The sequence below is a fragment of the Pelophylax lessonae genome (genome assembly GCF_965119305.1).
Source record: "Pelophylax lessonae genome assembly, chromosome: 2".
In the NCBI taxonomy this organism is placed as follows: Eukaryota; Metazoa; Chordata; class Amphibia; order Anura; family Ranidae; genus Pelophylax; species Pelophylax lessonae.
In genome coordinates this window covers 434,645,998-434,663,024 of record NC_138769.1, presented here as the reverse complement: position 1 = coordinate 434,663,024, position 17,027 = coordinate 434,645,998, and the positions used below count along the sequence as shown (strand labels likewise).

The window sequence follows — 17,027 nt, the reverse complement described above, 5'->3', positions numbered from 1 at the left end:
ATTTATATTTAATAAATATTTATATTGAATCTTGTGCAATATGCGTCTCCTGTAAAAATATCATGCTAGCAGAGTATTGTCTAAGTTCTTCTAGTACCTTATGTCTTTTAGTTGGCATATTTAGACCTCTTACATTATATGTCAGAAAATGTAAGGTATTCATGTTGTTTCTCCTTCTCCTCTCCTGTATTTTACTTTGTCTCCTCCCTGCTATCTGTCTGAACTGAATGTGGTTATGAGGTCATTTTCTAAGAGTCCTTTTAGGGAGTCTGACCCAGAGAGCAAAATGGGAAACAACATCAATAAGTAAATGTAACAATTCAACACAAAATTTCCTTGTTCTTGATTCCTCCCCCTTCCCTCCACTCCCTCTCCCAACCAATCACATCCTCTCTTCCCATTCCCTTCTTTCCCTTCCTCCTCCCTCCCATCCCCACATTCCCCTGACTGGTCCTGTCATGTTGTAGATTTAACCATCTCCAGGTCCCTGAGTAGGCTACAGTATTCTCCTTGGGTGCTCTTTGCCCCTCTACTCTTTTCACCCTTGGGTGGAACTCTGTCAAGTGTGCTTGTTGGTTCCCTTCCACCTTCTAGGGGAAATGAGACTCGGGGCCTGCTAGTTAGCTCAGTTTGCCATCCTTCGTTTCCTAATTCCTTCCCTTTCCTTCCCTCCAATTCACCCCCCCCGTGAAGCTTCCTCTCAGGTTTGTTTCCTCTTTACAGATCAGTTCCTTTTCTTAGAGGCCAATTGCCAGTGTTCTTCTTCCTGAGCTTTTTCTTTCGTCTCGTCTTCGGGCCATCCTGGGATGTTTAGTATGGGGATTTCCAGTTTTTTACAGAAGTCCTACATTTCTTCAGGGAATCTCAGTCTTGCCACACAGCCTTCTCTCCAACCCACCAGACATGCTAGAAAGCCTTAGTTGTACCTTGAACCATGAACTTGCAATGGCTCCAGAAGGGGTTTTAACATTCTCATTCTGCTTAATGTTTCCTTAGCCAGGTCTGTAAAGATCTGCAAATTGGCATTTTAATATTTTAGCGGTGCTTTCCTTTTCAGGCTTTCCCAAAATCTGGCTCATTGTAATTCTGGAATCTTACAATTATGTCCCTCTGGGTTTCCGCAGGTGTACCCACTGATCTTCTGATATGGTGTACTCTCTCAATCTTTATCTGTTCATCTTTTCCTCTATCTAATAGTGGGTTAAAGATTTTCCTCATTTTCTCTATTAGATCCTCTCCATTTGTAGGTTCTGGTAAGCCCTCTATTCTCAAGTTGTTCCTTCTGTTTCTTTTTTTTTTTTTAACAAATAATTTTTATTGAATTTTCAAAAAGTTACACGACAAATCGTACAAACAATAGAATATTCATACATAGGAACAGTCATATAAAAGAACAAAAGAACAAGGGGTTAACATCGGATAGCATCAAAAGCATGAAATAAACAGTAGTGCTATCCTTCTTAGGGGGAGAATAAAGCCAGTGTACTTCCCCCGTACGACTCATAGAAGTAAGTTACATATCAGAGAACAAAGAACAGTTTACAGTAATGCAGATAAAGCAGTAATATAGACAAGGCAACAGCGCACCCTGTTGGTCAATATTGGGAAGGCAGCAATTATGCAGCTTGTTGAAACTCCTGCCATGGTTTCCAATATTGGCCTATTTTTTGGGAAGAACCTTCTTTTAAGGCCATCATGCATTCATACATGTGAACTTCCTGAAGAAGTCTAGTGGCTTCACTTAGTTCAGGGACCTCAGCTGACTTCCAGTGTCTCATCAACACTGCTCTGGCTGCAAATAGAATCTGCATGGTGATAGGTCTAATAGAGCTGTGTATCAATTCACTCCCTATACTTAGAAGCGCCAGAGCCGGGTTCTTTTTGATTAGATTATCTGTAACTTTGGCAATCAATTGGAAAACGGCCGCCCAGAAGCTTTTGACATGTAGGCATGTCTATGCCATGTTCCTTCTGTTTCTATTTTCTTAATCCTCCAGTTTATATGCCAGGTTCCTCTGTTCAATCTTTAACTCTTTCATCTCTCCTCTTAACTCGTTTATTATTTGTGTGTGCTCTTCTTGTTTCTTTTCCATTTCTTAAGCCTGTGTCAGTAAATGGCCCAGGTCATTATGTATTGTTGTCATTTCTGCTTTTAAGGACTTTTCTTAGGCTGTAAACATGGCTGCCATTGCTGCTTTTGTAGGCAAATGAGTATCCATGTTCTTTTCTGTCAAGTGGGTCATCTCAGAGTCGCTCAGGAATATTTATGCCCGTTGATGATCTACTTTGTCCACTATTTTCTTTCCCTTCTCTCTGTTTTCCACGAGTGCCCTGTTGTTTATCCGGGGCCAGCTTATCTGGGCCTTCTTCTTGGGTCATATTTTTTTTTTAATAGTTCCTGGGCTCAAGCTTATCTTAGGAGACTTGCTCTGTCTCTTCCTGTTTTACCTCTCATATTTTTATTATTTTGTTAAAAAATCCCTCTCCCTTTTCCTTTTCTCTTCTCTTCCTTCCCCCTTTTTCGCCCCACAGGTATTTTTATGATCCTCATGCAACTTATTCAATTCATCAAACAGTTCGCCAGGCAAATAATTCTAAGTGGTAGTGTACAGAATCAGCCACCATGTACAAAGTACTTGAAGAGAAATTTAAAAGGTCAAAGATTCAAACACTCACCGTTCTTGTTGGAGGAATCTGCGGGGTACAACTGGCTTACATAGTAGGGGTAATTTTCAAAGAATGGAATGGATCACTTGAATTCGTAAAGTTAACCCATTTTCATCCCTTAAATTTCTTTGCAGTTGGGGTTCTGGCAGCCATGAGGGGGTCAGGCTCGGTTTCTCATCTCATCCCTTAGCCACTCGTCCTGCTCCACTGCTGCTTTACTACATGGTTAGGGTTCTTTTTTGCATCCAAGAGTGCCATCTGAGAGTGCAAGCAGTGGCTAGGTGACTTGATCCTGTCTCCCTCGACCATTCACCCAAGACTCTCTCACCTCCTTAACAGACGTCTTCTCCTTCCGTACCCCTCCAGTCCTTCTCACTGAATCGATCTAGATGTCTCAGGGGGTTCCAGGTCTTTTTGGGTTTGATGCATGGGCGAATGGGAGAGGACTTTGCCCATCACGGTAAAGGGGGGTGAGCAGGGGGGGAGGCATGCCGGCCACCGAAAGTCACAGACGCCACTGCATAGAAGGATGCCGCATGCAGCTTCTCACTCAGGCTCCTGCGAGCGCCATTCACAGGCTCCTCCCCCTGATGAACATCTGTGGCTGGCTTAAACCACAACAAAACTATTATAAGCCTATGCCAAGAGCAAGGAACAATAAAAAAACGCAACCACTTGTTCACCATGAGTGGTAAAACTGAGTGTGTGTGTGTGTGTGTGTGTGTAAGTAAATATGGCATATGATTGCTGTAGTAATCACCAAAAAACCTTCTTAGAAGCCTTTTAGGTAAACCATACATTAAAACATATTCTTAAAAATTAGCAATTATCATAAAATGTACCATGCAATGACAAGTTTAAAAGCCATTTTATTACAGAAATACCACACATAATACCAAAATAAAAAGGCTTTAGAGATGCATGTTAGAAAGATCTGCTTATAAAACATTTAATGGGTCTTTCAGTTGTCTACATTTATGAAAGTATTTTTTAATATCGCCTTTGTTATGTGGTGTCAGTGCATAGCATATTTTTTAAATGTACTACAGATAAGTGTAACATCTCCAGTTTTTAACTTCTAGTTTATTTGTATCTAGGGCAACATGATAAAAGAGGTAACACGAAGGCACACAAGGGAAATGTTGCATTTGCTTCTAATATTTGTCCTGTCTAGCCACCTCTGGATACTGGCAAGTAAATACAGTAGTGAAGTCAAAAGGGGTGGTGAATATAAGATTTTGTACTGCTCAGAAAACATGAAACCATCAGTCCTTGATTGTGCAATCTTATAGTCCAGTGCATATAAATCAGTCAAATTACTGCTTTAAATATTGTAGTCTGCTTATTTAAAGTTATAATATTTTCACAAAGTTATAACATTTTCACAAATTATGGCTGGTGATGATCTAAGAGGTAAGGCATCATTAAAATAAATAACAACTATACCTTTGAAAATAGCTTTGGCTGAGGAAAGACATCATTATTAACAAAATACAGCCAACCCTGATATGAATACAGCCCTGACTGAAGAACCAAATAAGGACTAGCATTAAAAGAAAAACACATGCTTTCTCTCCGCCGGGTGAACAATTTTGTCACCTGGCATAATAGTGATCTTCAAAAAAGAGTTCGTGGAACACTCTCCAGGTAACCATGGATCCGGGTCGTAATAGAACAATGCAAAAGCAACACTTACCAGTGTTCCGAATACAGAAGGCATAAAAGCTTTGATCAATGTGAGTATCATATGATAAACTATTTTACTGCTTGTATACCTTATTTTCCATCTTGGTGTATAGACCTTGCAAATAAGCAGTAATCTATTTAAAACAAGCAGATGGGGATCTGTCCCAGACTCCCAGGCTACAAATATCACTTTAATAAAATTGTTTCAAACTCACTGCAACAGGCTTCACTAAGGGGTTGATTTACTGAAGTCAAATAGACTGTGCACTTTCCAAGTGCAGTTGCACTCATTTTCTGTAAATGTGGTAAAGCTTCACTTTATAAAGAATACGCAAAAAGGTGCACGGAAATTTAGTTTTTGCCTGCGCACAATTGAATGATGGGAATCAGTGAAGTTTCACCACATTTACTAAGCTCTGGGGAAAATGTGTGCAATTGCGCTTGTAAAATGCACAGTCTGTTTGTCTTTAGTGAATCCCCCACCCCCCCCCCTATTTTTCCAACATCAAATGAAGAATTGTAATATTTCCAGCATCAAAAAATCACTTAGGTAGCAAAAGACTGCCCTGTCTCTCTCTTTCAGCAGGATCTCTTAGCTTGTTTTCTTTTTTGCTTCCTCTATGGATTTCACAGAAATAGCATAATTAGGGCTGATTCTCTAGAGTGCATAACACCCATTTTAAGCAGCAGAGAGTGTAGTACTGACTACACTCCACTTCCTTTAAATAATAAGGAAATATAATATGTACTTATTTGTTTCAGTATATAAGCTCCTAGATAAGTATGACTTCACATTCAAACACACCTAAGCTTGTGAATCAGTTAAACCCATAAGACCTTATGGCAAGCTGACATTTTTTTCCCAGTGTATTCCCCTTATATGTTTAGTACATTCACTTAGATGGTGTTCATTTTATATAATATAGAAGCTCAGAAGTTACAGTTCAACTTACAGAAGGTTTTGTACTATAAAGAGAATTACATTTATCAGCAATGTTACCACAGAATCAGACACCTTCTTAGAAAAAATCAAGCTCTTTCTCATTTAGCACAGGATTTGCAGAGGTCCCTATGTGCAGTCGAAGAGAGACAGCTGTAACAGTTTTGCAAACATCTACAACAGATTTTTCAAGTTACTTGAAACTGTTTTCCAGTACAGGCCCACCTAAGATGTTTTCAGTGGCATGCTTTATATCAGGGGTCTTCAAAATACGGCCCTTCAGTTCTTCAGCAACTACAATTCCCATCATAACTAGTCATGTCTGTGAATATCAGAGTTTTACAAAGCCTCATGGGATGTGTAGTTCTGCAACAGCCGGAGGGCCATAGTTTGAGGATTCCTGCTTTATATTGTCGCAGTGCTACTTTTAGGAAACAGAAGGGGAGTTCTATGAATGAAGCTATTATTCCATAGTAAGTCTGCCTCATAAAGTGTATCATTGCTCCTGTTTTGAACTGTCCTGCTATGCAGCAAAGATGACAAATCTCTGCTTCAGTATGCAGTACTGTAAACTGCCTTGTAACAATATAGAAAAGCAACATTTCATTACATACCTTTAGCTCCCTGAGTCTTTGTTCCATGATTTCACATTCAGTAACAGTGACCTGAGGTATAGCAAGTTTGGTTTCAGACTGCTGGATCCACAAAAGGATAGTGCTCATTTTCTCCTTGTATTGTGTTGGAGGTAAACTGTCTAAAACTAACAAAAACATTTCAAGTATTATATTAGGCAAATTGTATTAAATTATGTATTTGTTATGAAAAACACGGTTCTGGTATTGGAAACATTCAAATATATTGGTGAAAAAGCAATAGTATAGCATTCTTGTATTTTTGCTACTGTCCAAAATAATTTTGTTATGCGACACAAGAGAGAGGTTATATTTCATTTGCATAGGAGAAAACAGAAACACAGTCTCTGGCAGTTTGTGCAAAAATAATAAATACAGTATTACAAATCTATAAAAGAACAAATCACAGCAAGGGACTATTTAAATTCCCAATGGAAAAGGAAATTACAGAACCTATTATTATTTCTAATTATTCTGTTATGAGTATTATCTAAATATTTGTAATATTTGCCTAATGGATTTTCTATTTTAACATTTTTATTTGAGCAAAATTAAACATGTTATAATAAGCTTGGAATTTATATGTGATCTGACAATTAAATGTTCACAGCTCGTTTAACTGACAGAAATGTTTTATGAACTAAAATGCTTAGAAGACCGAATCTCATAGCAACAGCTGTACTGTATGTGCTTGAGACTTGTTGCCATGTTTAAGGACCAATATGTCCAGCTGTGAAATCAGCCAAAGAGTTGAAAGACTTTGGGGGACTGTTCAAAAATTAATTGATCAAAGGCTAAATGAGGACAGATCAAGACTGAAAGACTACAAAAGTAACAGCAGATAGCTGACGGCTAGCCTCTTTTGAATAATTCATCCAATCATTAATGTTCCCTTCCCTTCTAGGAACAATATATAGCGGGGGGGAGGCACATAAGATACCACAGTCAACACTAAGTGGGCACTAATAATTTTCACCACTAAATCATACCACTGAAAAAAACAAAATAAGTATAAATAAAAATAAGAGAGTAATGCGGTATGCAATGATACATTTTTATTGCACTAATCTAACACTTAACCACTTTACCACCGGAGGATTTTCCTGCTTTACGTCCAGGCCACTTTTTGCGATTCGCACTGTGCGACTTTAACTGACAATTGCGCGGTCATGCAACATCATACCCAAACAAAATATACGTCCTTTTTTTTCCCACAAAAAGAGCTTTCTTTTGGTGGTATTTGATCATCTCTGCGATTTTTATTTTTTGCGATATTAAAAAAAATTGACAATTTTTAAAAAATAACAATATTTTTCTACATTTTTGACAGTTAAAAAATATCCAATATATTCAATTTTTGTCATATATTTAGGCCAAAATGTATTTAGCTACATGTCTTTTGACAAAATTCTCAATGAGCGTATTTTTAACCGCTTTAAGACCGGAAGATTTTACCCCATTCCTGACCAGGCCATATTTTGCGATTCAGCACTGCGTTACTTTAATTGAACAATTGCGCGGTCGTGCAATGCTGTACCCAAATTAAATTGATGTGCTTTTTTTCCCCACAAATAGAGATTTCTTTTGGTGGTATTTGATCACCTGTGCGATTTTTATTTTTTGCGCTATAAACAGAAAGAGATAAAAAAAAAGAGCGACAATTTTGAAAAAATAACAATATTTTCCACATTTTTTTATATGAAATTCCCCAAAAAAATGTAAAAATCAAAATTTTTTAACATTTTAGGCCAATTTAATTTCTGCTACATATTTTTGGTAAAAAAAAATGCAATAAGCGTATTTTAATTGGTTTGCGCAAAAGTTATCGCAGCTACTAACTACGGGAAATTTATGTCATTTTTATTGTTTTTTTTTTAACTAGTAATGGCGGCGATCTGGCGGCGATCTGCGATTTTTTTGCGGGACTGCGACATTGCGGCGGACAGATCGGACCCTTGACTGACATTTTTGACACTTTTGGGGGTACCAGTGACATTACTACAGTAATCAGTGCTATAAATATGCAGTTACTGTAAAAATGACACTGGCAGGGAAGGGGTTAACTTTTATTGGTGATCAAGGGGTTAATGTATGCCTGGTGCTTACTGACGTGTGTGGGGGGAGGGGACTGTGTGACACAGGCACAGACCGCAGGTTCAGCTATGCTGAATCCTGCAATCTGTCCCTGCCTGTCACTTAGGAGATCCGCCCGCTTTGTTTACACAAGCAGGCGGATCTCCACATGCGCCGCCGAGAGCGGGGAATGTCTGGTGACGTAGGTCTATGTCGCCAGATGATAACGAGCCACTGTGCCGCAGTAGAGGCACAGTGAGCAGTGTTAAAATGGTTAAAAGACAAGCTTTCAAGAGTTTTGCTCTTTTCCTCAGGTAATGCTTCAGACCTCAGGAAGAGAAGAGGGAAACTCTCAAAAGCTTTTCTGTATAACCAGAGCTGTGTAACTAAGCTCCTCTGTTAAATATGTGTTCAACCGCTTGCCAACTGCCCCACGCAAATATACTGCGGCAGGGCGGCACGGCTGCGCAAAATCTTGTAGATCTACGTGATTTTGTGCATGCGGCCTCGGCGGCACATGCAATCGTCAAAGAAACTGACAGAAGACCTGCCTGCTTATGTAAGCAAAGAAGGAGGGTCTTCTGTCACACAGGAAGAGAGAGATCAGGAGTTTCAGCTAAGCTGAAACCCTGATCTCTCTCTGCCTGTCACAGACCCCCCCCCCCCCCACAGTGAGTAAGCACCAACAGGCATACATTAACCCCTTTGATCACCCCCAGTGTTAACCCCTTCCCTGCCAGTGTCATTTATACAGTAACAGTGCATATTATTTAGCACTGATTACTGTATTAATGCCACTGGTCCACAAAAAAAGTCAAAAATATCAGTTAGGGGTCCGATCTGTCCATCGCAATGTTGCAGTCCCGCTAAAAATCACGGATCGCCGCCATTACTAATAGAAACAAAAAATAAATAAAAAGTCCAAAAATCTATCCCGTAGTTTGTAAACGCGATAACTTTTGCACAAACCAATTAAAATACGCTTTTTGGGATTTTTTACCAAAAATATAAAGCAGAATACAAATTGGCCTAAACTGATAAAGAAATTTGATTTTTTTTATGTGAAATGTTTTATAGCAGAAAGTAAAAAATATTGTGTTTTTTTTTTTTCAAAATTGTCGCTCTTTTTTTTAATTTATAGGGCAAAATCTAAAAACGGCAGAGGTAATCAAATACCACCAAAAGAAAGCTCTATTATCGGGAAAAAAGGTACATCAATTGTATTTGGGTACAGCGTCGCACGACCGCACAATTTTTAGTTAAAGTAGCGCAGTGCCGAATCCCAAAAAATGGCCTGGTTATTAAGGGGGTAAAACCTTCCGGAGCTGAAGTGGTTAATGAAGACCAAAAAACAGAACGTGTGTGTGTGTGTGACTATCTAATACTAAGTACTAGGGATGGGTCAAACAGTCCCCCTGTTCTGTTTCCAGCAGAACTTCCAAGCAGGGGAAATGTTCTAACCCGAACCGCAAACTCAATTGAAGTCTATGGAAGTCGAAAAGAAAAGGGCTTATTTGCAAGTAATTGGCCATAAAAGGGCTCCCCACCCCAAAGCACCTTGGCCCCATGTTGTTGGGTCAAAGGCCTCTTCCCGACAACCCTGGGCTGTGGTTGTCGGGCCTGTGGGCAGGGGACTTATCAGAATCTGGAAGCCCCCTTTAACAAGAAGGCCCCCAGATCCCCCCCCAATGTGAATGGGTATCAGGTACATTGTACCCCTACTCTTTCACCAAAAAGTGTGAAAAAGTAATAACCACAAGAAACGGTTTTTTACAAGTCCTTTATTAAAAAATAAAAAAATAGTGTCCCTCCATGTGAAACCATTCCTAATCACGCCGCCCACCGGACCCGAAAAATAGAAAAAATAAAAAACTCTGACGTCAGAAGGGGGCAGTGCAACCAGGTGACGTAGCCAGGTGGCCCCACCCCTTGCCTATATAGGAAATGTCAAAGAACAGAGCGGACATATGGCAGGAGGTCTCTCAGGAGGTGAGCGTGTTTTTATTTTTTCTCTTTTTCAATGGATTTACATCGAGGGACTTAAAGGACTTGTCAAAAAGCTATTTCTTGTGGTTATTACTTTTTGACACTTTTTTAGTGAATGGGTAGGGGTATGATGTACCCGATACCCATCCTTCTATTGGGGGGTGGGGACAGGATCTGGCTTCCAGATTCTGATAAGCTCCTTGCCCACAGACCCTGATAACCACAGCCCAGGGTTGTCAGGAAGTGGCTGCCCCACCCTAAAGCACCCACACCCCCATGATGAGGGCATGTAGCCCTGTATGGTTCAGGAGGGGGGGGCGCTTGCTCATTCCCTCCCCTTTCCTGACCTGCTGGGCTGCATGCTCAGATAAGGGTCTATTTTTTTTTCTTTATTTTTTTTACTGGCACGTTTTATTCAGCTGTCAGCCGGGAAACCAATTGACAGCTGATGACTCATCGACTGTTAAGGACCCCATGCCATTTTTTTAAAAAAAATGTTGGCATCGGATTCCCCTCCAAATGCATACCACAATTGAAGGACCTGATATGGACTGGCCGGTGGACCCCACGCTGCTAAGGACGCCACGATCAACTTCCTGGTAAAGCTTTGCCCAATCAGCTCAGTGCATTGCAGGGTGTTCGTCATGAACAACTGGTGAACACCCTACAAATTCAGGTGTTTGGAGAATGCCTGAACAGGCAAACGTTCAGCCCAAACTCATGCTGAGGCCGAACTGTTCATCCACCCCTACTAAGTACCATTGTGTACCGATTTTACACAGACAGCCACATTACACATCCCCTGCAACTCTGGCCCCCTTTAGATTACGAAGCCCCTTTACATTACACAGCCCCTTTACATTACACAGCCAGACATTTTCTAACTACTTCATGAATGAAAATGAGGCTAGATGATCGATCAAATTCCTAAAGGGTGTCATATCAATTGATTGTGTTATCTACTAAAGATCAATCGAAAACAAAATAAATCTTGTATTGACGTGTGTATGTCCACCATGGGGAAGACTGTAAATCAGACTGTAATGTGTAGGTTGAGCCTAAAATTGATCAGTCACCCTTTATATTTAGATCAGTTTGGCTGCGTTTAGAAATCTAGGGGGCAGATCAGAGACTCGGAATGTGTCAGGCAAGTGAAATGGGATGTATAGATTTCGTTATGACTTCAAAGATATGATTTCTGGGTGTTAGGACAAGACAGAGGAGACTTTTGGATCCCTCCACGCAGAACTGAACTAGCTGCTGCCTGTACTGACCCTCCCAGCCTGAAGGGATCAGCCTACATTATGATCTCAGGAAACCAGCATTGAATACATTTGGAAACACACTACGATCAGTCAGTGATCAGTACCAACAGCGATGCAGCACATATACACACACCCATCAAGTGTACTCACATCTAGGATGATGGTACCGGGCTGCCTTTTCACACGTCTGAGACTGGGGAGGGGGAGCAAAGTCCGACCCCTGCACCGAACCACACCCCCCAATGGGAAAACATGCCTGCGCCATGCCCCCTGCATTTATGCTGCCCAATGGGGATGAAGGATCCTGCGAGGAAGCAATGAGCCAGGCAGGTGCCGTGTGAGCGGCTATGACTTTATTTAGGCAAACCTAATCCATGCAGGTCCATGCAGACCAAGCTTTACAGTGAGAGACCCAGTTAATTCAGAAGAAGAGTTATGTGAGGCGGAGGGTGTGAGCCAGTGGTGGTGGAGGGGCACACTGGGGGGGGGGGCAAGGTAAAACCTACTACGGGGGAGTAATTGCCTCCCTAGGTTGTTCTTTCTAAAAGGAAATGGCACCAAAAATTTTTCCAAAATTTAAAATATATTAGAAATGTAGGCTAAAACTGGCAATACATGGAACGAAATTCAACCAGTTCAGCAGGGAACAGTCAAGTTTTGATCTTCTGATCAACATCTGTTTAAACTAGCCTGTCAGCATATTCTCACTCGATCAGATTGCAGGCAATAGGCAGCAGTGCTGATCTATGTATTCTAACTTTGAGGGAGTCTCCCCACTGTCAAAATACAATGACATACAATACATCGTATGTGTGAATGGGGGAATTTGGTCAGTTTTTTTTTTCTTTCAAACAATCAGTTGAATGAAAAAACTAACCCATGTAGGCCAGATGAAGGAATGAAATGCCTAAGTGCATTGGTTACAACAGTAAGGGACTTTATTAAGTTTACTTAGACCGCTTGTTTTAACCAAGATATCATTGAAAAACTTGTATCAACCAGCAGAGGCCATTTTATTGCATCTTACATTTACTTTCCTGAGGCAGTGACATACACACGGCACTTCGCTCCTTTTCTCCCTATTTATTTTCATTAGCAAGGAGATTTTCTAGCATTTTAGGCATTTTCAGAAGCAGTACAATTATTGCAGCCAATTCCTAAAACTGAGAATTTGCCTTGCTAGTATCTTCAAATAAACAAAAGTCGTGTCAGATCCAGTCAGTTAAAAAATCCAGCTTGGTAACTCCCCTCTAATGCTTGTTTAGTCTAGGTTCATGGAATAGGCAGAATTACAAACCTTATTTCTCACTCCTGCACATTCCCTCAAAATTAGATGACTGCTTCCATGAAGCCACTTCTCTTTGCCGGTCATGTAATTGCCACTTTTGCCATTGTCATCATGTACAGTGTACAACCAGCATTGAATGGGATGACAGAAGGGTCTGCCCCATTGAGGGGAAAGAGGAGAGCATCAACTGTCAAAGGAGCAAATATAGGGTGAGTATACTACTAGTCTAAACCTCATAGACTGAACAAGCATTAGAGTCTTAGTATTATGGGAAAGGTGAAGCAACAATTGAAGTTTCTGTGAAATGACCAGGTGAAATTGATCAATGTTGAAATGAGATGCAAAAAGCAAAATACTAGTAACTCTTGTTTGATTTAAGGCAACTGCGTTTCCAGTTAATGGAAAAAAAAAAAAAAAGCACAGAAAAGCTACTAGGAAGGACACACAGTATGTGTGAGGGAAATATCTAATTTGATGAACAGTCCCACTATACAATAACCTTGGTTTGAAATGTAACTGTTCATTAAAGTGCACAGACATTCCTTACATTAAAACAAAATATCACTAGGGAGCAGTAACTTAGTTAAAATAAAATAAAAAGTTCACTCTGCCAGAGCATGTGTCAGTATATATATATATATATATATATATATATATACAATATATATATATATATATATATATATATATATATATATATGAAAACATAATGCAAATAAAGACAGGCAAAGAAAAAGATAATTACCAATTAAATAATCATGAAAATGTGGCATTAACATTAATTAAACTGAGCCATCACACTTATGAACAATGTTAAATTGCAGCTTTTGTGTGCAGGCTACAAAGTGGAAAAAATGACTTGGCAGAGCTTCTGCGTATCAATACTCCTTTTCCTATAAAAGTGCCTTTCATTAGGAATTCCTTTTCCTCGTTTAGAAGTTAGTTAATCTTTAAAGCATATTTAAATATGATTTTTGGTATATGAAACATTAAAACATGATTTCTTTTCTGCAAGAAACTTCAAAGAATAAAATGCACAATATTAATCTTCCAACTGGCTTTGATAGCTAGAACACAGATGGAAACATGCATCAAGGCTCAGCTTTGTTTGAAAAAAAAAAGGATAACCCTCCAAAAAAAAAAAAAAAAAAAAAAACATTGTGCAGGAAACATCAACCTATACTAATGATTTTACTTCATTAAAATATAAACATTTAATTTATTTATTTTTCAGGTAGCTTGATGGATTAATGCCAGCATATGCAAATAGGGGTTTCAGATTACAATCTTCATGTAGAGTCCAATTGTGTGGAAACAAATGGAATTGAGCATGTTGGGTCTTCTGCAAGACTCAATGGCTCAGTCCCATTAAAATAAAGGATTTTCTATTTAAAAGGGCAACTGTTAAGAACCAATTGGCCCTGATGGACTACAGACAAAATGTATTTTTTGGCTTTGTACTTGGAAAGAGTAAATATGTCTATCATGTTTTTATTGCTGTCCAGGACCCTTTTAGACAGATTTCACCTCATTTTCTTTCCCTGTAATAACAACAACACATGAAAAGAGGGGCACAATTATCATTGTACTATAGAGACAGGTTTAGTACAAATAACCATACAGATGTTCCCTATTTACTGTTGCAGTATATACCTGCAGTAATTAAATTTCTATCACTTTCTGTCCAGAACAGAAGTCTACAGAGTGGAAAAAACTGACAGAGGTTCTATCCTTTCCTTATTCTGCCCAAAGCTAAAATAAATGTTTTGGCTGGAGTTAGGCTTTTACATTTGACATATTTTTTGTAAATTATAAAGACCTTGATTTCCCTTTGAAAAATGGGGAATCCAGATATCCAGAAAATGGCAGCAAATTCCTCACCTGGTGAACATGTGGGCAAATTTGTCTGTTAAATTAACTTAATAAATATGTCAATGTTTTGAGAGGTCGCTGACGGTATGTTATCACATACAGTATATTAGATAAATCGTAGTGGGTGCTTTGGCACACAATGGGAGTTGTAAAAATACTATACCAGGAGGTCGCCAACCCAAACTATTGCTAGAAATTAATACAGGTAGAGGTGAGCTAGGCATTCTAAGGGTGGCCTACCGGTATAATACAATTGACCAGAATACATAGAAAAAAAACTCTTGAATTAATAATCATACATTTTATTGTGTAAGAAAATAGTAAATTCTGAGTAATAGTAAAGTCCATGGGTAAAATTCATACAAGGAACAGAACTAATGGTTCAATAAAGCGTTTTGTGGTACAATACCATTTCTTCAGATTGCCAAGTATGCTTGTGACAGTTAATTCAATGCAAAATTAATATATCTAAAAGATAATACATTCATCAATACACATCATATGCATAGGCATTACTTTACACAAATGATGTTTATAGTCCCTATCCCCATAAACAAAAAAAAAAAAACCTTTAGGTGAGGAGCTTCTTTCGGTTTTTCTTTCATGTCTTGAATGTGTAGGGGGGCAATCACAGTGTCTATATATGGCGAGGTAAGCATTTTGCAAATGCTTTCTATTTTTTGTATAACTATAGTAGTGGCTCTCTGGACATTGATTTTGTTAGACGGTTCCCTTTGTCTACCTGTATAGCTTGGCTGATTTGATCCTTATATCTGAAGATATGTGGCTGTATGACTTTAAAAAACTACAGTTACTATTCATTATTTCCTTTATACATAAACATCAGCTTAACTGTTTTAAATGTCAGAGCCTTTAGTCTGAACCCAGAATTCAGGATAGAATGAAGGGCCTCTGTCCGATATGGAAGTCATAGCCCATTAACAGTGAGTACCTTGTTCTAGGTTGTAAACTGAGTATACCTAATGATTTAAAGATGTGAGCTTCATTACCATTGTCATTTTGATATATACAGAACTGCGAACATGGATTTGCCCTTCCCATATGGGTCTCTGTTTTTGCAATCCCACAACTTGAGACTAACTGTCCTTTCGCGTTATGTATTATTGTTTTTGTAAGTAATGTGTTGTTTTTGTTTTTTTTATATGGGGATAGGGGCTATAAACATAATATGTATAAAGTAATGCTTCTGCATATGATGTGTATTGATGTATGTTTTATCTTTTAGATATATGAATTTTGCATTGAATTGACTGTCACAAACATACTTGGCAATCTGAAGAAGCATTATCGTACCGCAAAACACGTTATTGAACCATCATATTTGACAGTAGTTCTGTTCACTGTATGTTTTCACCAAAGAACTTTACTATGTGCTTTTAAGCTAATTTTTAATTGTTATACAACAAAATATACAACTTTTTATACAAGAGATTTTTTCTGTGTAGTCTGATCCATGCCCAGCTCACCTCATTATTTTCTAACAGTATGTGATTATTGAATTTATCATTTGCTGTTTGATTAATATGCATTATAAGCTCCAATAAACAACAAATAGGTTAACTCACACATCCTCCTCATCAAGTTAGACTAGATAAGAAAGCACCTCAAAAACAGGGCCACACTTTCTAATAGATTGTCTGAAGCAGTGTTGGAATTCGGCACATAACTTGAAAAAAAGAATGTCATGTAATAGCACCCCAAGTAAATCTTGAGTATAGAAATTTTAGATCTACAAGGACTGAACACTTTGGTTCTAGATTTCCAGTGGCTCTGAAGGTGGATGGGGGGAGAGGAGTGGCTTAGGAAAGAAGATATACCCACTGGAATCCCCATAGCTGTTCATTACAATTTTTCATTGAATTTTTTTTTGATTCTCTAATTGGACAAGCCGGAGCTTGTGACACTCCATCCCTCCTCTCCACCTCATCCAATCAGAGAATGTATTGCATTCATATTTATTTCAAGCCCGCTGAGCGGTGCACACAAATTACAGAACCTGTGAGCCAAAAAAGTGCATGTGAACACATACAAAAGGTCTCCTGATGGGGCAAGGCACATAGCTAAATGGCCTGGTAGACCCCTCTCCTTGTGGCAAGCTGAAACCAACATCTGAGCAATAGGTAAAGGGAAAACCAAAGAGAAACCACAAGGCAAGAGAGAAAGGAACCTAAGGTACACATCCTCCTCCTAGACTTTAACGCTGACCCAAAGACCGGAACCCCCACCATTCGCAGTGAGTGAGAAAGAGTCACACACATGAATTGCAGTGATAAATGTGAAGAAAAAAAATTAATAATAACTCAAATGCACCAGTGTATAATACACTGGCTAAGCCTTGAGGCCCGGTGACAAAAATTGCCTCGTCTCATAGTTACATAGTTACATAGTTACATAGTTAGTGAGGTTGAAAAAAGACATCAGTCCATCCAGTTCAACCTATGATGTGTGTGTGTGTTTGCTTTTAGCCGTACATTGTATACCCCTGTATGTTGTGGTCTTTAAGGTGTCCATCTAACAGTTTTTTGAAACTATCAATGCTCCCTGCTGATACGACTGCTTGTGGAAGAGAATTCCACATCCTTACCGCTCTTACAGTG

At 39.0% G+C, this 17,027-nt stretch overlaps 1 protein-coding gene across 1 annotated transcript in view; it reads right to left on the bottom strand.

Moving 5' to 3' along the window:
• Positions 1–17,027, bottom strand: part of DMD (dystrophin) — a 3,625,631-nt gene that overhangs the window by 2,128,004 nt on the left and 1,480,600 nt on the right. The window contains exon 22 of the mRNA XM_082246191.1: positions 5,908–6,053. Coding sequence (XP_082102317.1) covers positions 5,908–6,053 — 146 coding nt within the window. The remainder of the gene's footprint in view (positions 1–5,907; positions 6,054–17,027) is intronic.